We start from the raw sequence: 25,362 nt of genomic DNA, 5'->3' as shown, positions 1-25,362 counted from the left end.
CAGTAGGATAAAACAATACAACTCATGGTGTTATCAAAGGTTGCATATAAAAGGCAAAAAAAAAGGGGTTGAGAGGCATAATAAATCTTTTGTCTATGCTACTTGTTATTTCCTTAAAGATTTCCAACAGATTTGTCAGGCAAGATTTTCCCCTAAGAAAACCATGATGACTTTGGCCTACTTTATCATGTACCTTCAAGTACCCTGAGACCTCATCCTTAACAATCAACACCAACATCTTCCCAACCACTGAGGTGAGGCTAACTAGCCTATAATTTTCTTTCTTCTGCTGCCCTCCCTTCCTGATGAGTGGAGTGACATTTACAATCTTCTAGTCCTCTGAAAACCATGCCAGAATCTAGTGATTCTTAAAAGATCATTGCTAATGCCTCCACAATCTCTTCAGCTTCCTTTCAGAACCCTGGGGTGTAATCCATCAGGCCCAGGTGGCTTATCTACCTTCAGACCTTTCAACTACCCAAGCACCTCCTCAATAACAATAGCTGCACTCTCTTCCACCCCCTGACACTCTTGAATTTCTGGTATAATGCTTCTATCTTCCACAGTGACAATTGATGCAAAATAATTATTCAGTTCATCCACCATTCCCTTGTCCCCATTACTACATCTACAGTATCATTTTCCAGTGATCCAATATCTGCAACTCGCCTCTCTTTTACTCTTTATCTAAAAAAAAACTTTAGGTATCCCCTTTTATATCATTAGCTAGCTTACCATCATATTTAATTTCTTCCCTCCTTATAGCTTTTTAGTTGCCTTCTGTTTTTTTTAAAAGCTTCCCAGTCCCAAACTTCCCATTACTTTTTGCTCTATATATGCCCTCTATTTTGCTGTTATGTTGTTTTTGACTTCCCTTGTTAGCCACTGTTGAATCATCTTGACTTTGGAATACTACTTCTTTGGAGTGTACCTATCCTGCGCCTTCCGAATTGCTCCCAGAAACTACAGCCATTGCTGTACTGCTGTCATCCCTTCCGATCAACTTTGACCAGCACCTCTCTCGTGCCTCTGTAATTCCCTTTATGCCACTGTAATATTGATACATCTGACTTTAGCATCTCCCTGTCAAATTGCAGGGTGAATTGCTACTTTTTGGAGTCCTGTATATAACTCCCATCAGGATCTTTTGACCCTTGCAGTTTTTAAAACTCTACCCACAAGGATTCTACATCTTCTGATCCTCTGTCACCTCTTTCTAAGGATTTGATTTCATTTTTACCAACCCCTCTGCCTACCTGCCTGTCCTCTTGATACAATGTGTATCCTTGGATGTTAAGCTCCCAACCATGATCTTCTTTCAGCCATGACTCAGTGATGTCCACAACATCATACCTGCCAATTTCTAACTGCACTACAAGATCATCTACCTTATCATAGTCATAGTCATACTTTATTAATCCCGGGGGAAATTGGTTTTCGTTACAGTTGCTCCATAAATAATAAATAGTAATAGAACCATAAATAGTTAAATAGTAATATGTAAATTATGCCAGTAAATTATGAAATAAGTCCAGGACCAGCCTATTGGCTCAGGGGTGTCTTACCCTCCAGGGGAGGAGTTGTATCCCATATACTATTGCATTCAATTATAACCAATCTTCGGTCTTGTATTCATTACTCTTTTCGATTTTGTCCTCATTCCATTGACTGCAATTTTGCCCTATCATCTGCCTGTCTCTCCTGTCAGTCTCACTACACATTGTGTCTACTTGTATACCAACTGTTCACCCTCAGCCCCATCACTCCGGTTCCCACCCCCAATAGCTCTAGCAAACCTGCCTGTAAGGATATTGGTCTCCCTCAGGTTCAGTTGGATTTAAAAGGATTGATTAAAAATTCTATCCGAGGCACCCCTGACCCTGGCACCTGGGAGCTAACATACCATAGGGTGTCTACTCCTCTAACTGTGGAATCTCCCATCAGTACTGCAGTCCTCTTCTCCCCCTTCCGTGCTGAGCTACAGCAACAGACTGTGTCAGAAACCCAGTCGCTGTGATTCCCCCCGGTAGGTCGTCCCCACAACAGGCGTATACTTATTATTAAGGGGAGTGGCCACAGGCGTACTCTGTACTGGCTGCCTATTTGCTTTCTCTCTCCTGTCAATCACCCAGATACCTGCCTCCCGCAATTTTTAGGGGCGACTGCCTTCCTGTAGCTCCTATTTATCACCTCTGCATTTTTATGTATGAGCTGAAAGTCACCAAGCTGCAGCTTGGTCCATCTGCTGCAGATGTGGTTATCCAGGATGCTGGAGGTCTCTCAAAATGCCCACACCTCACACAAAGTACACAACACAGCCCCTAGAGCCATTCTCACTAACTGTGCACTAACAGATGAAGAACGAAGAAGAATCTTACCTCACCCAAGCCTGTTTTTGCCAAAGTCTGTTGAGTCAAGTCGTCCACACTGCAACACTGGTCCAGTGTTGTTCCGATGTCCCTACCTTATTTTAATTTGCCCTCGCTAATGGATCGCAATATGATTTGGGCCATCAGAAAAAGCCAAAAGCCTGCAAATGCAATTTTTTTTATTTCACTTGCCCCTATCTGTGTTGTGCCCCCTCTGTCGATTCAATTGGAACACCAGAAAAAGTCAAAAGCCTGTGAACGTTACTTTTTAAATGACTCGGCCCTTACTGTGTGGAACCTCCACTGTCGATTCAATTAGGCTGTTGGATCTAAGAGTCTCTTAAATCTTCCCAATGTATCTGCTTTTATCACCATCCCTGGCAGCGTGTTCTATGCACTCTCTAACCACCGCTGATATCCTGTCTAAAGTTTCCTCCAATCACCATAAAATTATGTCCTCTCATGTTAACTGTTTCTGCCCTGGGAAACTGCCTCTGGCTAGCCACCCTCATCATATTGTACATTTCTGTCGTCACCTCTCATTCTCCTTGACTCCAACTAGAGAAGCCTGGACTTGCTCAACCTTTCCCCATACGACATGGTCTCTAATCCAGACAGCATCCTGGTAAATCTCTGCACCCTCCCTAAAGCTTCCAAGTCCTGCCTATGAGGTGACCAGAACCGAACACAGTACTTTGAGTTTCAGAGCCATGGTTGGATCTGCCCCGTTGGTAAACGTTCAGCGAGGGGAATTAACTGAACCATTGAATTCAACCCCCCCCCCTTTTAAGAGGCTAAGTCCTGACCATCACTACCAGCCCCACACCCTGATCCAAGCCTACCAACAGCAGATCACACAGTAACCTGTAAAGTAGCAATTCTTTGCAGCTCCTTTTAAAAAAAAATTAGTCCTACTCTCCTTCTCTTTACTTAAAATTCTCCAAACTTCTCCTCACTTAAACTGATAATACTTGAGAAGGATTGAAGAATTGAGGTTGAGAGGGATAATAAATCACCCATGATGGAATGGCAGAGCAGACTCGATGAACTAAATGGCCTACACCTGCTCTTACGTTGTATGGCCTTACAACTGTACAGCACATTACAGAACCTTCAGCCCACAATGCTCCACGAAGAATCTAATCCTTCCCTCCCACATAGCCCTCCATTTTCCCATCATCTGTCTGCCTACCCAAGAGTCTCTTAACTGTCCCTAATTATCTGCCTGTAATACCACCCTTGGCAGGCTGTTCCACACTCACTCTCTGTTAAAAACCTACCTCTGACATCCCCTCTTATACTTTCCTCCAATCTCCTTAAAATTATGCTTCCTCAAATTAACCAATTCAGTCCTGGGAAAAAGCCTCTGACTATCCTCTCGATCTATGCCTATCATCTTGTAGCTGGTCACTGTTGTTATATTATCATTTTACTGTGTACTAACTCAATGCACTCTATAATGATTTGATCTGTACGAACAGTTCACAAGCTAAGCTTTTCACTGTATCTTGGTACACATGACAATAACAAACCAATAAAGAGTCCTTTATCTTGAGGCTGTATCCTCAGATCCTACACTCTCCTACTAATAGAAAAACCCTTCCATGCTCACTCTATCCAGATACATCATTGCTCCACCCTCACCAACCACAGTCCCAGTCATCTTGGATCTAGGCTTTCTGGTCATTGGCCCTCCTCCGAACCAGAAGCAATTTTACTTTGTTGGTTCAGTTTTACTGTGACTGCCTTTAGAGTAACAACACCTACACACCTTTAAATTCTCCCTACATCACCTCCAGACTTCGAACTGTAATATATTCAGAAAAAAATAAATTGAAGATGCGGGCGCAGAAAATGGGCTTGACTTTCTTTGTTTTTGAAACCAGGACCAGTTCGAGTTCGCCTTGACTGCCGTGGCGGAGGAAGTCAACGCCATCTTGAAGGCGCTGCCCCAGTGAACTCGCTGCAACCCCAAACTGCCTGGCCCAGAAGCTGCAGCCGCTTCGTCCTCCTCCGTCTCCCCGAACCGCCCGCCGCCTGTGTGCCACCTTCTGTGTCCTCCCTTCCCCTTCTGTGTCCGTCAGCAGAAATGCCACCCCGTGCAGAGACGTCCGCTTCCCGTGAAAAGAGTTTGTGTCCTCCTGGCGTGTGATGAGCTGAGACTTCATTAAGGGCGCTCCCCACTGGTTGGTGGGCCACTCAACTCTTGGCAGTGGGTTAGACCCTGGCCACCCGCTACTCCCTCCCCCCCAGTAGAATTTCACAGAATCTATCCCCCTGAAAACCCCACCTACTCTCTTGGCCGAAGATAAAACTGTGCGCAAAGCCAGACGAGACAGAACTCCACTCTAGCTGAAGACCCTGTGCACCTGTGAATATCGACATGTTCAGCGGGAAGAGCGAGGCTGGTGATAGCTGGTGACAATGCATTATAAATACAAGAGATTCTGCAGATGCTGGAAATCTTGAACAGACTAGTACCTGGAATCGGGGATTTGCCCAAGAGGGAACCTTTAGATGGGCCACTGCAGTTAGGTAAAAATGAGAGAGAATTCAACTCTTTTTGAACATTATGCAGATGCTGGAAATCCAGAGATACACACACAAAATGCCGGAGGAACTCAACAGGGCAGCTAACATCAATGGAAGGGAATAAATAGTCAATATTTCAGACCGAGACCCTTCGTCAGGACTGGAAAGAAAGGGGGCTGAAGCCAGAATAAGAATGTGGGGTAAGCTGGCAGGTGATAGGTGATATCAGGTGGGTGAGTGGGTGAAGAACGAAGCTGGGCAGTGATAGGTGGAAGAGGTAAAGGGCTGAAGAAGAAGGGATCTGACTGGAGAGGAAAGAGGATCATGGAAGAAAGAGGAGGAGGAGGGGAACTAGAGGGAAGTGATGGGAAGAGAAGGGGTGAGAGGGCAACCAAAATGGGGAATGGAAAAAATAGAGGAGGGTGGAGGGGGAGAAATTACTGCAAGTTGGAATGTCACAGCCTGAAATGTCAACTACTTATTCCTCTCCCTAGCTGTTGCCTGTCCTGCTGAGTTCCTCCCGCATTGTGTGTGTCCAGCTGGTGACAGTGGTTATGCCGACCACTTGTACATCTCTCCTGATAGAATGAAACAGGAATGAAAGGATTGAGGCAGCCTTTCTGCAGAGGGATTTAGGTGTAAGATTCAGGCAGTGGAGTATTCCAGTTCCTGCTGCTACCTCAATTCAATCCTGACCTCAGATCCTAACTTGTGTTTTGTGGGCTTTACATCTTCTCTCTGTGACCATGTAGACGTCCTCCTACTTTCCAAAGGCAGGCTGGTAGGTGAATTGGCTCTAAATTGTCTCTGGTTTAGGTTAGAGACAAAAAAAAATTGAAAAGTGGGACTTTGACATGGGGGCGGAGAGGGAAAGGGAAAACAAATGTGAGAGATAAAGAAAATTGGGGAGACAGTGAGGGAGGGGGGAGAGTGAGAAAGGGAAAGAGAGGGAGGAAGGTAGCAAGAGGAGAAAGAGAATAAGTTGCAGAGTTGAAGGTAAATAACTACAGAGGGAAGTGAGATCAATGGGATTACTCACTTGTGGCTGTCATGGGGCCGAAGAGTTGAGTGGCTTCTTTCTGTGTCATTATAAGAACAAGAGATACAGGCACAGAATGCAAGTTATACTCAGCAGTCGGCTTCTGTGGAGTGATAAAAAGAGTTAACATTTCATGTTGATGACTTTTCACCAGTTCTAAAGGTCCTCAACCTCAAACACTCTTTTTCTCTCTCTCTCTCCACAGAAGCTGCTTTACTAGTTGTGCATTTTTTAAAACGTTTTTTTTGTTCCTAGTGCAAAATTCAAGCAACTTGCAAGTTTTCCAGTGTTTGCTATCTTGAGGTGGTGTTATTTTTTTTGGGCATTGTGTAGGTGGACTTCCCCAGGTTGGGCAAAAAGACATCGTCCTGATCCACAAACGCAGTGTGAAATGGTGCCACGTGTGCAATCAGCTCCCTCCCTAATAAGGTTTGCCATCAGCCAAGCTGGATTAAGTTGCCCCTTATAACTGTTACACACTTTGACTGATTGATCTGCACACTATTTATTTCAACCATAGTTATTTTTAATAGTTTCAGAACTTGGCACCAGTCCAGATTGTGAAATGGTTAGCTACAGAACCAACACCAGGGAACGTATTTTTAATCAATTCTTTTAAATACATTAAACACACATTTGAACCTTTGCACTCATAACAGAACCTTTTCGGATTTATGAGACAGTTCCTGTGGATCCTATGGCAGAGAATTTCTCCTTTTATTTCATGCCCAAGCTCTTTGTCTTTGTCTACTTTGGTCCATCCCTTTTGCAGAGCCGCCAACAACAGGCTCCCTCCCCGCGACAGTCAGGCTAATGGGACCTGTTCCATAATGCTTCAATGAAAGACAACAAAGGCAGTCACCACCTATCTGCATCCTCAGCTTTGTACAGGACGAGGGTAGGAGGGGTACGCAGGGAATCCCATGCATCTTCCAAAATGGGTGTTGCAACTAACATGCGTCCAAGTCAGTTTCAGCACTTGCTGGGTTAAAGTTCAAGCCCATGAGACTGATGTGTTAATCTGTGTGTGTATGGGGGAGAGAAAAATAAAACGTGATATAAATAACCTGCTGCTTTGTGACGTCCCAAGCTTGAGACAAAACCTCTCCAGTGCAGCATCTCATTCCAAAGCTTCAGAGAAAATTTCTAAAAAAAAATTAATTTAATTTTGTATTTTGATGTGAATAAAGTCGTTTGTGAAGTCTGTGCAAACTGCAGATGAAAGTCTCTCGTGTCCTTCATGGGTTTCTGTTCCTTCTCGTGATGAGAATTAAAAGCTCACTCACACAGTGAGGCGAGAGAGCTGGTGAAGGGGACATAAGGAGGTCCTTTCCAGGTGAACAATCTGTATTTGGAGAAGCAAATTATAAACACAAAAGATTCTGCGGGTGTTGGAAATCAGGAGAAACTCACACAAAATGCTGGAGGAACTCAGCAGGTCAGGCAGCATCTACAGAGGGGGATAAATGGTTAAGACCCTTCATCAGAAATAGAAAGGGGAAGAAGCCAAAATAAGAAAGTGGTGCAGTATGGAGAGGAGTACAATTCAGCAGGGGATAGGTGAGGGGGAAGTAAAAAGCTGGGAGGGATAAGTGGAAGGGGTGAAGGGTTGAAATAGGAGGAATCTGATAGATGAGAGTGGACAATGTTAGAAAAAGACAGAGTAGAGACAGTGGAGGGAGGTGCAGAGAAGGGGTAAAAGGGGAGCCAAATGGGGAATAGATAAAAAGAAGGGGGAGGGGTAGAAATTACCAGATATTAAAGAAATCAATGTTCATGCCATCAGGTTGGTGGCTATCCAGACAGAATAGGAGCTGTTGCTCCGCCAACAGGAGAGTGGCCTTATCATGGCAGTAGATGAGGCCGTGGACTGACATTGCAGAATGGGAATGGGAAGTAAAATTAAAATGGGTGGCCACCAGGAAATCCCACCTATTCCGGACAGAGCAAAGATACTCAGCAATGCAGTTTCCCAATCTACGTGGATGCATGATAGAGAAATGGAGGGCTATGAAGGAGGGAAGGGTTAAATTGATCTTGGAGTAGGTTAAACAGTTGGCACAATATCAGGGCCAAAGGGCCTGTACTGTTCTGTGTTCTAAGGAAACCAGTGCACTTATGGCAAATTTTGTGACAACAACAGAAATTACAATGAGGGCAAACAATTTGCAAAGAGATTATAACTATGTAGAGATATACAGGAAAATATCAATAAGATTGCAAGAGAACAGAGAAAATTTACAAGGATGACCCCAGGACTTGAGGACCTGAGTTATAGGGAAAGATTGAATAGGTTAAGATTTTATTCCCTAGAGTGTAGGAGAATGAGAAGAGATTTGATAGTGGTATACAAAATTATGAGGAGTATTTATAGTCATATAAGACAGAGTCAGAGAGAAATCATAGGGTAAATGCAAGCAGGTTTTTTCCATTGAAATTGTGAGAGACCAGAACTGGAGATCATAGGTTAAAGGTGAAAGATAAAATATTTAAGGGGAATCTGAGGGGAACTTCTTCACTCAGAGGGTGGTGAGATTGTGGAATGAGCTGCCAGCGGAAGTGGTGGGTGCAGGTTTGATTGCACATTTAAGAGAAATTTGGAGGGCTATGGTTCAGGTGTGCTGGGACTAGGCAGAATAACAGTTCAGTGTGGACTAGATGGGCTGAAGACTGTTTCTGTGTTGTAGTGTTCTACAACTCTAATGGTTCTTCTATCGTTGTTCTCTAGCCCCCGTGCCAAGCCCCCATGCTCTATATAGAGTAGGACAGTCAAACAGTGAACTAGCACCATTGAACAGTATATCCAATCTTGCCACCAACTCTATCCACCACCCTCACCGCCCCCCCCCCCAAAACATCATTTCATCAGCTTCCAAAGGGAGACAATCCCCTTGATCAGTTAGGGAAGTGGGTCAAGGAGCAGAAAATGGATCTTGTGAGGTGATGCATTTTAGAAAGTCAAACCAACAATGGATAAATGAACAATATTCTCAAGGAATAGAGGAAGTAAAAGTGCATAGTTCACTGAGAGCAGCATCACAGGTAACAAAGTGGCAAAAAAGGGCATTTAGCATGCTGGCCTTTAACAGTCAGCATTCATCAGTGTGGGGGTTAGGATATGATGTTGTAATCGTTCAAGACATTGGCATTTGGAATACTGTGTACAGTTTTGGTCACCCTGTTATAGGAAGAATGTGGTTAAACTGGAGAAAAGATTTACAAAGATGTTGCTAGAACAAGAGGGCTTGAATTATAGGGACAGATTGGCCAGGCTAGGAATCATTCAAGGAATCATTCCTTGAAACATGAGAATGAGGGGCTACTTTAAAAACAAGAGATTTGCAGATGCTGCAAATCTTCAGCAACATATACAAAGTGCTGGAGGAACTAAGCAGATGAAGGGGAATGAACACTGACCCTTCATCAGTCTTTACTGTTTACCTTCCATATATACTGCGGGACTTGCTCAGTTCCTCCAGAATTTTGCAGGCGACCTTAGAGAAGTGTTTAAAATTCTGAGGGGCATTGATAAGGTGGATGGTAACAGTCTTTTCCCAGGGTAGGGGAGTCCAGAACTAAGGAACATAGGTTTAGGGCTAGAGGGGAAAGATTTAAAAGGGAACTGAGGGGCAGAGGGTGGTGAGTGTATAGAATGAGCTGTCACAGGGAGTGGTTGATGCAGATATGGTAGTATCATTTAAGAAGCACTTGGATAAGTACAAAGCAGGATGGAGCTTGAAGGGATTATGGGGCTAACACAGGAAATTGGGACTAGCTGGGTGGGCACCATGGTCACCATGATCTGGTTGGACTGAAAGGCCTGCATCTGTGTTGCATTGTTCTCTAAGGCAGCTGGCAGCACACCTCACCTCCCCCAATGCTCTCTATGCCCAGAGTCCTGCTGACTATTACAGACCTCCTCATGGTCAGTGGGTATACTGTATTTAAAGCAAAGGTTGATAGGTTCTTGATTAGTAATGGCGTCAAAGTTGCAGGGAGAAGGCTGGAGAATGGGGTTGAGAGGGATAATAACTCAGCCATGATGGAAGGGTGGAGTAGACTCAATTGGCTGAACAGCCTAATTCTGCTATGTTTTATGGTCTTAAGTTCTTATAGGCTACAGTACTAAACATGGAAGCTTCCTAGTGATAAATCAAATAATGGTCATGGCAAGACCATAATTAACAGATTTAGGGAATACCTGGACCAAGGAATAATTAACAGATTTGGTGAACCAAGGAATGTGTAAACCAGAAGATGTAAAAATGAAGAACTGACTAACGCCTCAGGAAACCACAGGAGAAAGCCAATCCAAAGAGGTTGAGGAGAATCTTTGAGGTGGCAGCTACCAGCCTTCACTACCTGATCTGCACTTCCAAATCAGATCTTTTCATTATCCCTGGATGTAATTGTTGCTTCAGTTTCAAACCACACTACAACACAGGTATACCTCAAGGATGTATGCTTAGCCTGCTGCTCTCCTCTGTCTGCACTCATAACTGTGTGGTGAGGCACAGCTCAAACAGCATTTATAAATTTGCCAGTTACATAACTGATGTTGGGAGAATCTCAGATGGTGATGATGAGGTATACAGGAGTGAGACAGATCAGCCTGTTGAGTGGTATTGCAAAACACCCTTTCACTGAATGTCAATAAGGCCAAGGAATTGATTGCGGACTTCAGAAAGTGGAAGTCGAGGGAACACACACCAGTCCTCAGAGGGTCAGCAGTGGAAAGAGTGAGCAGTTTCAAGTATCTGGGTGTAAATAATCTCAGAGGATCCATCCTCAGCCCAACATATTGATGTAACCATGAAGAAGGCATTCATTAGGAGTTTGAGGAGATTTGGTATGTCATCAAAGACTAACAAGTTTCTACAGAAGTAGCATGGAGAACATTCTAACTAGCTGTATTGCTGCCTGGTATGGAGAGACTCCGCACAGGATCAGAAAAAGCTGCAGAAGGTAGCACACTCAGCCAATTCTATGGGCACTAGCTGCCTATCTTAAAAAGGCAATGCCCTAAGAAGGCATTATCCATTATAAAGGACCCCACCATCCAAGACATGCCCTCTTCTTGTTACTACCATCAGATCAGGTACAGGAGCCCACAGAAGCACACTCAATGTTTTAGGAACAGCTTCTTCCCCTCCACCAGATTTCTGAATGGTCCATCAACCCATGAACACCACTGCATCCTCTTCTTGCATGAATTTATTTATTTTTAATATATTCTTATTTTAATTTGTATCAATTTTCGTGCATTGCAAGGTACTGCTGCTGCAAAACAAAATTTCATGACATATATCCGTGATAATAAACACGATTCTGATTCTAATTTCATACTTTCCCCAAATGACCCCGTCTCTCTCTCTCTCCCCGCTGCAGGATTTCAACCCGATGCATTTTCATTCACAAATGCCGCTCAACCCATTGAGTTCCTCCAGCAGACTGTTTGTTGCTCCAGATTCCAGCATTTGTAGGCTCTCATATTTGTCTCTCCCTCTCCCCCCCTCCTAAAACCTACCGAGGTAAATCTGAGCTAACATCAACTTGCACAATTCGGTCTCAAGGTTTATCTGGTAATTCCTCTTATGAAATACCAGGAAGTCTGTCAGGTTAAGAATTCAGAATAAGAAACTATCTATTTAAGGTAGAGGGATTTCTTCCATTAGGGAAGAGCGGTAGAAGTAGAGTTATTGATTAGGCTCAAAAGACTGATAATCTGATCAACACTTCCATAGATCCTCAAAGTTGCCATGCAGATGATAGGGTTGTTATGAAGGTGTATGATGTGTTGCTTTTCACTAATTGGGGGATTGAGTTTAAGAGCCACAAGGTAATGCTGCACCTCTATAAAACCCTGGTTAAACATTTGGAATATTATGTTCAATTCTGGAAGCTTTAAGAGAGGGTGCAGAAGAGATTTACTAGGATGCTGCCTGGATTAGAGAGCTTGTCTTATGGGGATGAGCTAGGGCTCACTCCTTGGAGTGAAGAAGGATGAGAGGAGACTTGACAGAGGTGTACAAGATAGTAAGAGGCATAGATAGAGTGGACATCAAAGTCTTCCCCAGGGTGGAAATAGCTAATCTGGAGGGGCATAATTTTAAAGTAATTAGAGGACAGTACAGAGGAGATGTCAGAGGCAAGTTCTTTACATAGAGATTGGTCAATGTGTGCAATGCCCTGCCAGTGGTTGTGGTGGAGGCAGATGCATGAGAGACATTTAAGAAACTCTTGGATAGACACATGGATGGTAGAAAAATGGAGGGATATGTGGGAGGGGAGGGTTAAATTAATTGCAGAATAATCTACACACACAAAATCATACATTCTTTTAAAGGGCAAGAAATGAAAAAAAATTCAAACACTGACCCATCACACCACAATCCTCCAACAAAGCATCAAAAGACCAAAAACTCAGAACAGAATATTTCATTAAACAGTAAATAAAGCATATACATAGTGTATTTCAAGTTGTCCAATTTTCAAACACACAACGAACTTTACTATACATTCCAAGTTAAAGTGCTCCTGTATAAAAAGTAGACAGAGAGACAACATTTTAATGAGTGTTACAATACTGATCAGACAGCCATCGCAAGCACCGTATTCCAACTACACCTCGTTTGTGTTAGTTTCCACACTTGCTTTCCAATCCTAGCGAAGGTTTCGGGAGAGAAATCGGATGGCATCAAGCAGTGAAGGAAGAGATAAGTGAGATAGTTACACATACGTACCAATCAGTGCCAATAAACAAGGGATGAATTGAATAAATGTTACTAATATAGGAAATGAAAGCATTACCTGCTGGAAAATAACTGTTGCTAGTCACCCTGAATAAGCCTGGAATTCTGTGTCTGATAAAGAGAGGAAAGAGTGAGAGAGTGGGAGAAGCTGTGGTTTGAAATACATTCACCAAGCTGTGCGTTTGCTGTTTTAAGTTCTGCCACCTAGGTTAGGTGCAGTGCAAATTAATAACTTAGCAGAAAGTAACATAGTCCTCACCGTGCAAAATGTGAAGATTATAGGGTTGATAAAGTTCCTCCCATCAACCTCTCCCTGAACAGGTTAGATAAAGTAAAACCTGCCCCACTTTGTCTCAGGAGGCATGTATAGTAAGGGTTTGATAGAGTCTAAACCTCCCTCTACACTGTCCCATCACACACTCCCGGGGTCAGACACAGAGTGAATCTCCCTCTACACTGTCCCATCACACACTCCCAGGGTCAGACACAGAGTGAAGCTCCCTCTACACCATCCCATCACACTCCCAGGGTCAGACACAGAGTGAAGCTCCCTCTACACCATACCATCACACACTCCCAGGGTCAGACACAGAGTGAAACTTCCTCTACACTGTCCCATCACACACTCCCAGCGTCAGACACAGAGTGAAGCTCCCTCTACACTGTCCCATCAAACACTCCCGGGGTCAGACACAGAGTGAAGCCCCCTCTACACTGTCCCATCACACACTCCCAGGGTCAGACACAGAGTGAAGCTCCCTCTACACCATACCATCACACACTCCCGGGGTCAGACACAGAGTGAAGCTCCCTCTACACCATCCCATCACACACTCCCAGGGTCAGACACAGAGTGAAGCTCCCTCTACACTGTCCCATCACACACACTCCCAGCGTCAGACACAGAGTGAAGCTCCCTCTACACTGTCCCATCAAACACTCCCGGGGTCAGACACAGAGTGAAGCTCCCTCTACACCATCCCATCACACACTCCCAGGGTCAGACACAGAGTGAAGCTCCCTCTACCCTGTCCCATTGCACACTCTCAGGGTCAGACACAGAGTGAAACTTCCTCTACACTGTCCCATCACACACACTCCCAGCGTCAAACACAGAGTGAAGCTCCCTCTACACTGTCCCATCAAACACTCCTGGGTTCAGACAGAGAGTGAAACTCCTTCTACACCGTCCCATCACACACCCCCAGGGTCAGACACAGAGTGATACTCCCTCTACACTGTCCCATCACACACTCCTGGGGTCAAACACACAATCAACCTCCCTCTACACTGTCCCATCACACACTCCTGGGGTCAAACACACAATCAACCTCCCTCTACACTGTCCCATCACACACTCCTGGGGTCAAACACACAATCAACCTCCCTCTACACTGTCCCATCACACACTCCTGGGGTCAAACACACAATCAACCTCCCTCTACACTGTCCCATCACACCCTCCTGGGATCAGATGCAGAGTGAAGCTCCCTCTATACTGTCCCATCACACACTCACAGGGTTAGATACACAATCAACCTTCCTCTACACTGACCCATCACACCCTCCTGGGGTCAAACACACAATCAACCTCCCTCTACACTGACCCATCACACACTCCTGAGGTCAAACACACAATCAACCTCCCTCTACACTGTCCCATCACACACTCCTGGGGTCAAACACACAATCAACCTCCCTCCACGCTGTCCCATCACACACTCCCAGGGTCAGACACAGAGTGAAATCCCTCTACACTGACCCATCACACACTCCTAGGATCAGACGCAGAGTGAAGCTTCCTCTACACTGTCCCATCACCACTCCCAGGGAAAGGACAGTATGTGGTGGCCAAGTCATTGGATATATTTGAAGTGGAGATGTTAGGTCCTTGATCAGTGAGAGTGTGAAAGGTCAGGCAGCATCCGTGGAAAAGATCGGTCGACGTTTCGGGCCGGAACCCTTCGTCAGGACTGAAGAGGGAAGGGGCAGAGGCCCTATAAAGAAGGTGGGGGGAGGGTGGGAAGGAGAAGGCTGGTAGGTCTTTATCTTTCTCCTTACTGGTTTTTCACCTGGAACCTACCAGCCTTCTCCTTCCCACCCTCCCCCCACCTTCTTTATAGGGCCTCTGCCCCTTCCCTCTACAGTCCTGACAAAGGGTTCCGGCCCGAAACGTTGACTCAGCGTCTCCACGGATGCTGCCCAACCTGCTGAGTTCCTCCAGCGTGTTGTGAGTGTTGCTTTGACCCCAGCACCTGCAGAGTATTTTGTTTTTAGGCTGTGAAAGGTTATGGGGTGAAGGCAGGAGAATGGAGTTGAGAGGGATAATAAATCAGCCATGATGAAATGCCAGCGCAGTCTTGATGGGCCACACGGCCCAATTCTGCTCTTATGTCTTATGGTCTTAGGTGTAGAGTAAACCTCCTTCGGGGGTGGTGGAGGGGTGCCCAGGGAGGGGTAGTACCTCTGGTGAAGGGGTTTGTTGTCTCCATTCCCGGGCAGCTCACTCACCTCTGGTCCCCCGCGGACACTCAGCTCTCACTTGTGGCTCCAAGTAGTTGTTTGCATGCGACAGCAGCCACACCCCGGTAAAACACTTCGACAAGCAGGCTAAACCAGGTGAGGGTAGCCAGCAGCCTCATACCCCGGTGAGTGAGGGACCTGCCTGCAGCCTCATACCCCGGTGAGTGAGGGACCTGCCAGCAGCCTCATACCCCGGTGAGTGAGGGACCTGCCAGCAGCCTCATACCCTGGTGAGCGAGGGACCTGCCAGCAGCCTCATACTCCAGTGAGTGAGGGACCTGCCAGCAGCCTCATACCCCGGTGAGTGAGGGACCTGCCAGCAGCCTCATACCCTGGTGAGCGAGGGACCTGCCAGCAGCCTCATACCCCGGTGAGTGAGGGACCTGCCAGCAGCCTCATACCCCGGTGAGTGAGGGACCTGTCAGCAGCCTCATACCCCGGTGAGTGAGGGTCCTGCCTGCAGCCTCATACCCCGGTGAGTGAGGGACCTGCCTGCAGCCTCATACCCCGGTGAGTGAAGGACCTGTCTGCCCCAGCATGCGAAGTCCGCTCCAGTGTAGATTTTCGGTGAGATCAAATGGCCAGGAAGGCGGTACTGCTGCGCTCCGTGGCGAGCAAAGGGCATGACAAGGCACAGAAGATGTTGTGGTCCTCCACTGCAACCAAGGAAGACTCCAGTTTGTAATGCTTGCTCATACCACTGGACCTGGACTTCTGAGGTCAAGGGAGTGGAAGTGCCCCAGTGCACTAGCTTTTCCAATTTAAAAACACTCTGCACAGGTCTTCTGTCATCATTGGGCACGGCAGACAACCACCACAAACCTCCCCCCAGACTACATGGGTGGTTTTCAGATCAAAGTCCTAGAAATGAAGTTGATCATTTCTAGGACCTTGCTCTTAAAACCAACCACGCACCCGTTACAGACACAATGAGCTGAATACAGAAACTTTGAAAAGCCAGGGGCGGCACGGTTGCCTAACAGTTAGCATAATGCTTTATAACACCAGCAATCCGGGTTCAATTCGCACCGCTGTCTGCAAGGCGTTTACAGAGAGTCATAGAAAACTACCAAACCGACCCATGCTTCTCAATGTTGAAATCGAAATCGCATCCACCACTTCCACCGGCAGCTCACACTCTCACCACCCTCTGAGTGAAGTAGTTTCACCTCACGTTCCCCTTAAACATTTCACCTTTCACCCTTAACCCATGACCTCTAGTTGCAGATTCACCCAACCTCAGTGGAAAAAGCCTGCTTGCATTTACCCCTTCTATACCCTTCATAATTCTGCATACTTCTAGCATACCTCCCTCAAATGTCTATGTTCTAGGGACTGAAATTCTAACCTATATTCCTCAGGTCTCCACTCCCACCATCATCCTTGTCCAAAAGATTGAAGGAGTACAGAGAAAATTTATATCTTTCCTGTACGTAGGTGCCTAAAACTGCACACAATACTCCAAATTAGGTCTCACCAATACCCCGTACAACTTCAAGATAACCTCCCAACTCCTGTACTCAATACATTATTTTATGAAGGTCAATGTACTAGCCTGCAATCTCTGTACAAACTTGTTCCATAAATCCCACAAACTGTTAGGTGATTGAAAATATAGTCTCATTAATTCCTTAGCTCTCAATTCCTTCCATAAAGCCTCACTAGATGATTTCCCAGTCTGCTCTGACAAAGAACTGCAGTGACAATTTCCTTGAGTAGTATTGTCACCCCTCCTGCTCTATCAATGGAACGCTGGAATATCGAGCTGCCAGTCCTGTCCCTCCTGCAACCAAGTCTCAATAATGGTTACAATGTCATTAATCCATGCCCTGAGCTCATCTGCAATACTTCTTGCACTGAAATATATGTAGCTCAGAACATTAGTCCCAACCATGCTCAACCTTTTGCTTCGGCTTTGAGGTCTTAACCTCTGTCTCCACAAGCACTCTACTATCTGTTCTGGCACTCTGGTTCCCACCCCACTGCTACTCTAGCTTAAACACCCCCATGCAAACCTTCCCAGTAGGATATCAGTCCCCCTCCAGTTTAGGTGTAAACAATCTCTTCTGTACAGGCCCCACCTTCCCTGGAAGACAGCCCAAAGATCCAAAAATCTGACGCCCATCCTCCTACACCAACTCCTTATCTACATGGTAAACTGTATGATCTTCCAGTTTCTGGCCTCACTAGCATGTAGCATGGGTAGTAATCCTGAGCTCACAACCCTGAAAATCTTGTCCTTTAACTTAGCACTTAACTCCCTGAATTCTCTTCGCAGAATCTCGTCCCTCTTCCTACCATGACCTCTGGCTGCTCACACTCCCACTTAAGAATGCTGAGGATTCGAACCGAGATGTCCCACACCCTGGCACCTGGGATGCAACATACCATCTGGGAATCTTGTTCTCATCCACAGAACCTCTCTTCTGCTCCCTTAACTAATGAATCCCCTATCACCACAGCTCGCCTCTTCTCCCCACTTCCCTTCTGAGCCACAGAGCCTGACTCAGTGCCAGAGACCTGACCGCTGTGGCTTTCATCTGTTAGGTCATTCTCCCCGCCAACAGTATCCGAAGTGGTATACCTGTCGTTGAGGGGGATGGCCATGTGGTACATTGCAGTGGGTTTTTAACCCCTTTCACCCTCCTGATTGTCACCTAGTTTTCTGTGTTCTGCACCTTGAGTGTAACTACCGCTCTACAGGTCTAATCTATCACCCCCTCTGCCTCCTGAATGATCCAGAGGTCATCCAGTTCCAGCTCCAACTCCTGAACATAGAGCGTTAGAAGCTGCAGCTGGATGCACTTCTTACAGTTGAAGTTGTCAGGAACAGTGGACTTCCCATATCCTACAAGAGGAGCATTCAATTATCCTGCTTGGCATCCCTACTGCTCTAACAGTGCAATTATAAAGAAGGAAACAATAAATAAATTGGAAAAAAAAAATCTATCTACAACTTTTCAGCTTCTCTCACTCAAGCCTCCCCTCACTGAAGCCTCAAAAGTTTGTATGTTCTCCCCATGAATGTGTGGGCTTCCTATGTGTGCTCCAGTTTCCTCCCACATCCCAAAGACATATGGGTCAGGGTTAGAAAATTGTGGGCACTCTATGTTACCATTGGAAGCATGGCGACATTTGCAGGCTGCCCCCAGCACATCTTTGGACTGTGTTTGTCGTGGACACAAACGATGCATTTCACTGTACTGTATATTTCCAAGTTTTGATGTGCAAGTGACAAATAAAGTTAATCTTTTATCTTTGGTTTTAAAAAAACATCCTGCAGCAAGTCAGTCAAGATCCAAGATTCACGATTTACTGTGATTCTTCAGTACACGAGTGCAAGGGAGAACAAAATGATTGCTTCTCTGGATCTAATGCAGCATAAAAAAATAGAACAAGCATAAAGAATACAATAAATATTAATATACAAGATTAGCTATTTATATTTATTGTTTTTATTTTGTTCTTTATGCTGCCTTGCATCCAGAGTGACAATCATTTTACTTCTTCTTTATTCTTGTGAACTAAAGAACGGCAATAAACTATCTAGATTCTTGAATCTTTAATCTTGAGAGTGTTAACCTAGATCAACAAAATCCCAGAGAGGGAGGTGAGGCGAGAAAGCAGGGGGGGGGTGGGGGCAGGGTGATAAGCAGCAAAGGCCTATTCACTTTATAGATCAAGTTTTCTGTGCCCGTATAAGCAAGGCTTTGGCATTCTGGGCGTTAGGCAGGAGAAAGGGACACAGGGCAAATGCTCAGCTAATGAGACACCTCCAACGGCTCTTTTTCTTCTCTGCCTCCTCGGTAGAGGAGTGCGGTGCCTCAGCCGAGGCCCCTGGATCCCTGACATTTTTGGCCTGGCTTGCACCCCCGGGACTGGCATTACCATCCCTGCCCCCCGGCATTCTCCCTGTCTCATGGGCCTGGCGGAGTTCTCTTCCCCTCCCTCTGCTCCCACCTGCTCCTCGCCCCTGGGCTTCCATCTCAGACAGGCTGTAGGCCATCGCCAGCTGGAGGGCCTCGTCTTCCTCATCATCATCATCCCCAAAACCATAGGCAAGGCGCGGGTCCATGGAGTCCTGGGTGCGATCCCATCGTGAAGGGTCGCCCTGAAGTTGCTGCTGTTCCCGCCGACTCAACTCCAGAGCCAGAGCCATCTGGTCTTCCACACCTCAAAGGCAAAATAAAACTTATTATTAAAGCTCATACACTCAGCAGCCACTTTATTAGGTAAGCCTGTACACCTGCCCATTAATGCAAATATCTGATCAGCCAATCATGTGGCAGCAACTCAATGCACAAAGGCATGCAGACATGTTCAAGAGATTCAATTGTTGTTCAGATCAAACATCAGAATGGGGAAGAAATGTGATCCAAGTGACTTTGACCATGGTGGTGCCAGAGTGGGTGGTGTGAGTATTGTAGAAACTGCTGATATTTTGGGATTATCATGCACAACAGTCTTTTATCACAGGGGTTCCCAACCTTTTTTATGCTGTGGACTCCTACCGTTAACTGATGGGTTAATGGACCGCAGGCTGGGACAATCCTGCTCTAGAGTTTACAGAGAAAGGTGCAAAAACAAACAAAAAAAAAAATCTAGTGAGCACCAAATGAAACAGTGTTACTCTGGAACGAAGGTGCAAAACACAATACCAACAGTCACTCACAGTACAAGGCACAGATGGAGTAGATAAGACAGCAGTAAAATACAGTAACACAAAAAAAAATCCAAATCCCTGAGTCCATGAATGTTGCAGTCGTCTGCAGATGAAAACAATCCAGCTTGTCTTCCACCAGGCGAACACCGGAGAGCAGCTCTTGCACCACCCTGGATGTCACACCACATGCCTATATCGCCTCTCCCCGCATGGTTGAGAACAAGCGACACCATGGCTTGAGGCCTAGTCCTCGTAATGACTAAGGCCACACAGCTCCCACGCCGCTGGTCTTCCCAATTAACCAGTGAACCTGACTTGCAGCATTCCACGTTACTAATGTCCAACAGGGTCTTGCGATCACAATAAAAGTGACTAAGGCAATCACTCACTGCTAGACTGCACACCACATCCACACACAGACTCCGACACATCTCTGTTGTAGGCAGCAGCACGGGCCACACCAAGTCCAGCTCCTTCAGTTTCTCCACCAATGAGCAACTCGCTGATGGTGTAGACATGCAGTACTTTAAGTTCCTAATGTCCAGTGGGGTCTTGCGATCGTAAAAAATATGATTAGAAAGAGACAATAACATCTTTGGTTGGCCCACAGAAGCCCCTGCACTGAGTGTGTCTTGCCGGAATTAAAGTGGCCACTGGGTGTGTATGTTACAGAAAACATTACAGCACGGTCCCACAATGTTGTGCTGTGCAAGTTAATGAGACTGTTTAGAAGGTGTGCAGCGTGTTGGCCATTAGTCGGGGATTGAGTTCAAGAGCCATGATGTGATGTTGCAGCTCTACAAAACCCTTATTGGATCATTCTTGGCATATTGTGTTCTGTTCTGGTCACCTCATTATGGGAAGGATGTGGAAGCTTTTGACAGGGCACAGAGGAGATTCATCAGGGCCTTGGCACAAAACGTTGATTGTTTATTCTTTTCCATTGATGCTGCCTGGCCTGCCGGGTTCATTCTGCATTTTGTGCATATTACTTTGATTTCCAGCATCTGCAGATTTTCTTGTTTGCCAGAATGCTGCCTGGGCTATTCATTTTCTTGCAGGCATTTACAAGGTAATTAAAGGATTACAGTAGAATTTACAAATAAATTATAGAAAACGGAACAGCACAGCACACTACGGGCACTTTGCCTGTGGTGTTCCTCCTACATGGCTCTCTATTTTTCTATCATCCACGTGCCCATCTAAGAGTTTCTTAAATGTTCCTAATATATCTTCCTCTACCACCACTTCTAGTAGGACGTTCCACACACCCAAGACTCACTGCGTAGAAAACGTATCTCTCACATCTCCATCCCAATACTTCCTTCCAATCACCCTAAATGATGCCTTTTTGTATCAGACATTTCCACCCCGGGAAGAAATCTCTGGCTATCCACACAATCTATGCCTCTCATAATTTTATATACCTCTATCAAAATCCCCTTGCATACTCCCCCTCATGTATTATAGACCACCAAATGGGGAGCGAGAATTGGAGCAGCAAATTTGTAAGGAGATAGCAGATAAATAGTAAGCACAAGGTTGTGATTGTGGGAGATTTTAATTTTCCACACATAGACTGGGAAGTCCATACTGTAAAAGGGCTGGATGGTTTGGAGTTTGTAAAGTGTGTGCAAGATAGTTTTTTGCAGCAATACATAGAGTTACCAACTAGAGAAGAGGCAGTGTTGGATCCCCTGTTAGGGAATGAGACAGGGCAGGTGACGGAGGTTTGGGTTGGGGAGCACTTCGGATCCAGTGATCACAATCCTATTAGCTTCAATATAATTATGGAGAAGGATAGGTCTGGACCCAGGATTGAGATTTTTGATTGGAGAAAGGCTAACTTCGAGGAGATGCGAAAGGATTTAGAACGAGTGGATTGGGACAATTTGTTTTATGGGAAGGATGTAATAGAGAAATGGAGGTCATTTAAAGGTGAAATTTTGAGGGTACAGAATCTTTATGTTTCTGTTAGGTTGAAAGGAAAGGTTAAAAGTTTGAGAGAGTCATGGTTTTCAAGGGATATTGGAACCTTGGTTTGAAAAAAGAGAGATAGCTACAATAAATATAGGCAGCATGGAGTAAATGAGGTGCTTGAGGAATATAAAGAATGTAAAAAGAATCTTAAGAAAGAAATTAGAAAAGCTAAAAGAAGATATGAGGTTGCTTTGGCAAGTAAGGTGAAAATAAATCCCAAGGGTTTCTACAGTTGTATTAATAGCAAAAGGATAGTGAGGGATAAAATTGGTCTCCTAGAGAATCAGAGTGGACTGCTATGTGCGGAGCCAAATGAGATGGGGGAGATTCTGAACAATTTCTTTTCTTCTGTATTCACTAAGGAGAAGGATATTGAATTGTGTAAGTTAAGGGGAACAGGTAGGGAAGTTATGGTAACTATGATGATTAAAAAAAGAGGAAGTACTGGCGCTTTTAAGGAATATAAAAGTGGATAAGTCTCTGGGTCCTGACAGGATATTCCCTAGGACCTTGAGGGAAGTTAGTATGGAAATAGCAGGGGCTCGGACAGAAATATTTCAAATGTCATTAGAAACGGGGACGGTGGAAGGGACTTCCGGGTCATCAAGGGAATGGCGGCGTAAGGAAAAGGTCTCTCGACAAAAAAGAAGGTAAACTGCCCCATAATCGAATTTAGACAAATACTTAATATTGCATAACTATATTAATAAAAGGGGCAAGGATGATGTCTAAGAACAAGATTAAAAAGTCCGCTCCGAAGGCTGATAAACATAAAGAGACGCAGCAAGGCGACGGGCCTAGCTCCCCCACGGCAAGCCAGGACAGAGATAATGAGGGGGAATCGGTGACTCTGTCCTTGATTCTCGGAGAGATTCGTGAGTTCCGACAAGATAACAGCAAACAGCTGGAAGATATTAAAGGAGAAATAGTAAAAACTAACTCGCGGATAGATGAAGCCGAAGCGAGGATTGTTGGAATTGAAGAGAAGCTACAAAACGCAAAGGAGGTGATAGCAGAAATGCTGAAGCTGCAAGACCAGATCCAGTGGAAACTAATAGATCAAGAAGGCCGCTCGAGAAGGGAAAATGTGAGGATTTACGGAGTTCCCGAAGGAACTGAAGGTAAACCCGGATTGATGATTCCCTTCGTGGAGAAGCTACTTAGAGAGAACCTTGATATACCAGCCGCAAAAGACCTACAGATAGAAAGAGCTCACCGCACGTTGGCACCACAGCCTCCAGCAGGCGCCCAGCCCAGATCGATTCTGGTCAGATTTCTCAGTTACAGAACGAAGGAAGAGGTGCTTAAAAGGGCATGGCAAAAGAAAGGTTTCATGTGGAACAACTGTAAGATCAGTCTAGACCACGACTACGCACCGGGGATTCTTGCCAGACGGAAGGAATATACGGAAACACGGAGAGTCCTGAAGGAAAACAACATCAGATTCCAGACCCTGTATCCAGCTCGGCTGAGAGTCTTTTACGATGAAGGGACAAAAACTTACGCTACGGTGGAGGAGGCAACATTGGACCTGGCGGACCGGGGACTACCTATTAAAGTTATCACCCAACCGGAGTCGCTACTGGAGAGGATTCGGCAGAAGTCGTGGCAGTCAGTGGGGCGAGGACGCTCCACTCGAACCAGAGTGTCGAACTACAAGGAAAAGCTGCAAATATTCAGACGCGAATGTACAGAGAACACAGATTAATTAAGAGAAATGACTGAAAAGAGTAAATCGGACTTAAAGGTAAAATGAAAACTGGTAACTGAAAATAAACTAGACGGAATAACTTGAATGATAGCAATATGGTCGAGACATAAATAGGAGAAAATTCTCTATGATTATTCAAACTGCTGAGGGCCCTCTAACGCAGGGTGAAGATAGAGGTTATCCCTCTGAACTGAGGCGGGTCGGTGCTCAGGCCTCACTGTGGGAAGTCGGGAAAAATTTTCAAATGTTGCACATTCAAAAAATGTCTAGGGTGTGGTTATATGTCTTGGTTTACTGTTGAGAAGGGATTGCTTACTGTTTGGTTAGAAAAGGACTGTTTTTTTTTTCTACTAGAGAAAAATGCAAACTGAATTGGTAAAAATAATTTCCTATAATGTTAATGGGGTTTTGAATCCAATTAAAAGAAATAAGATTATGTCTAAATTGAAAAAAGAGAGAGCACAAATAGCTTTCCTCCAGGAAACACATATGAGCCAATCTGAACATGGAAAATTAAAAAGAATGGGCTTTAAGCACGTATTTTATTCATCATATAAATTGAGTCACAAAAGAGGGGTAGCTACTTTAATATCAAGTACTCTTAATTATGAACATATTTCAGAGACTAGAGACAAAGAAGGACGGTTCGTAAAAATCACAGGAAGAATAGAAGGTACAGAAATAACATTGCTGAATGTTTATGCTCCTCCAGGTTGTGAATGGTCATTTTATAGACACATTTTTGACCTAATGGTCAGTTCTCAAGGGGTGGTAATTTGTGGAGGGGATTTTAATATTAGATTAAATCCTATATTAGATTCTTCAAGAATAGTTACTCAGAATAAACCTCTGACTCGGAAAGTGAATTCATTGATGGAGGAGTTGGGAATTATAGATGTCTGGAGGGAATTACACCCTACTAGTAAAGATTATACATATTACTCTTTCCCTCATTCAGCCTATTCAAGGATAGACTATTTCTTTATCTTTAATACAGATAGACTCAGGATAAAAAACTGTAATATTGCAACAATTGATCTGTCGGATCATAGCCCAGTCTCTATGTCTCTAATCCTGGAAAGGAAAATGAGGAAAACACTATGGAGGCTAAACTCACATATACTCAATAACCCGAAAGTAATGGAGAGATTAAGGGGAGAAATCAAAGAATATCTAGACCTTAATGACACGGGAGAAACATCACCAGTGATCTTATGGGATACATTGAAAGCCGTACTGAGAGGGAAAATTATTTCCATTACCACTCACATGAAAAAAATCAATGCACAAAAATTAGCAGACCTTCAAGGAAAATTAAAACAACTTCAAGTTGTAGATAGCAACAAAAGTAATTCAAATCGAAAACAGGAAATTAGGAAATTGCAAAGTGAAATTGATGATACTTATACGTTGGAAACTCAAAGAAATTTTCTTTACCTGAGACAAAAGAATTATGAAGTAGGAGGTAAATCAGCTAGATTATTAGCATATAAATTATGAAAACAACAAGCAGACAATACAATTCATAAAATAAAGAATCCAAAGACAAAGCTTGTGGAGAGTACAATAGGGAAAATTCAAGAGAGTTTTGAAACATATTATCGAGAGCTGTACTCCCAACCCCGGGCCCCCAATGAGCCCTATATAGACAGTGTATTGAATTTTTTAGATCTACCTAAACTTACAGATTTACAAAATGAAAGTTTATTAGAACCAGTAACTGTCAAAGAACTGAACGTGGCCATCTCTAGGTTAAAGGCTGGAAAGTCCCCGGGTTCTGATGGGTTTACCTC

At 44.7% G+C, this 25,362-nt stretch overlaps 2 protein-coding genes across 13 annotated transcripts in view; one reads left to right on the top strand and one right to left on the bottom strand.

The window, feature by feature from the left end:
* Nucleotides 1-7,155, top strand: part of ptprna (protein tyrosine phosphatase receptor type Na) — a 271,076-nt gene extending 263,921 nt beyond the window's left edge. For both annotated transcript variants that reach the window (XM_072260998.1, XM_072260997.1), the window contains one exon: nt 4,256-7,155. In XM_072260998.1, coding sequence (XP_072117099.1) covers nt 4,256-4,327 — 72 coding nt within the window. In that variant the 3' untranslated portion in view covers nt 4,328-7,155. The remainder of the gene's footprint in view (nt 1-4,255) is intronic.
* The window catches only part of dnajb2 (DnaJ heat shock protein family (Hsp40) member B2), a 114,140-nt gene that overhangs the window by 4,458 nt on the left and 84,320 nt on the right, over nt 1-25,362 (bottom strand). For 3 of the 11 annotated variants that reach the window (XM_072260999.1, XM_072261000.1, XM_072261001.1), the window contains exon 9: nt 14,844-19,388. In XM_072260999.1, coding sequence (XP_072117100.1) covers nt 18,973-19,388 — 416 coding nt within the window. In that variant the 3' untranslated portion in view covers nt 14,844-18,972. The other 8 variants (XM_072261005.1, XM_072261006.1, XM_072261003.1 and 5 more) reach the window with 8 other exon arrangements.

Source organism: Mobula birostris, chromosome 6 (assembly GCF_030028105.1).
Source record: "Mobula birostris isolate sMobBir1 chromosome 6, sMobBir1.hap1, whole genome shotgun sequence".
Classification (NCBI taxonomy): Eukaryota; Metazoa; Chordata; class Chondrichthyes; order Myliobatiformes; family Myliobatidae; genus Mobula; species Mobula birostris.
This window is presented reverse-complemented; position numbering and strand designations above follow the sequence as displayed.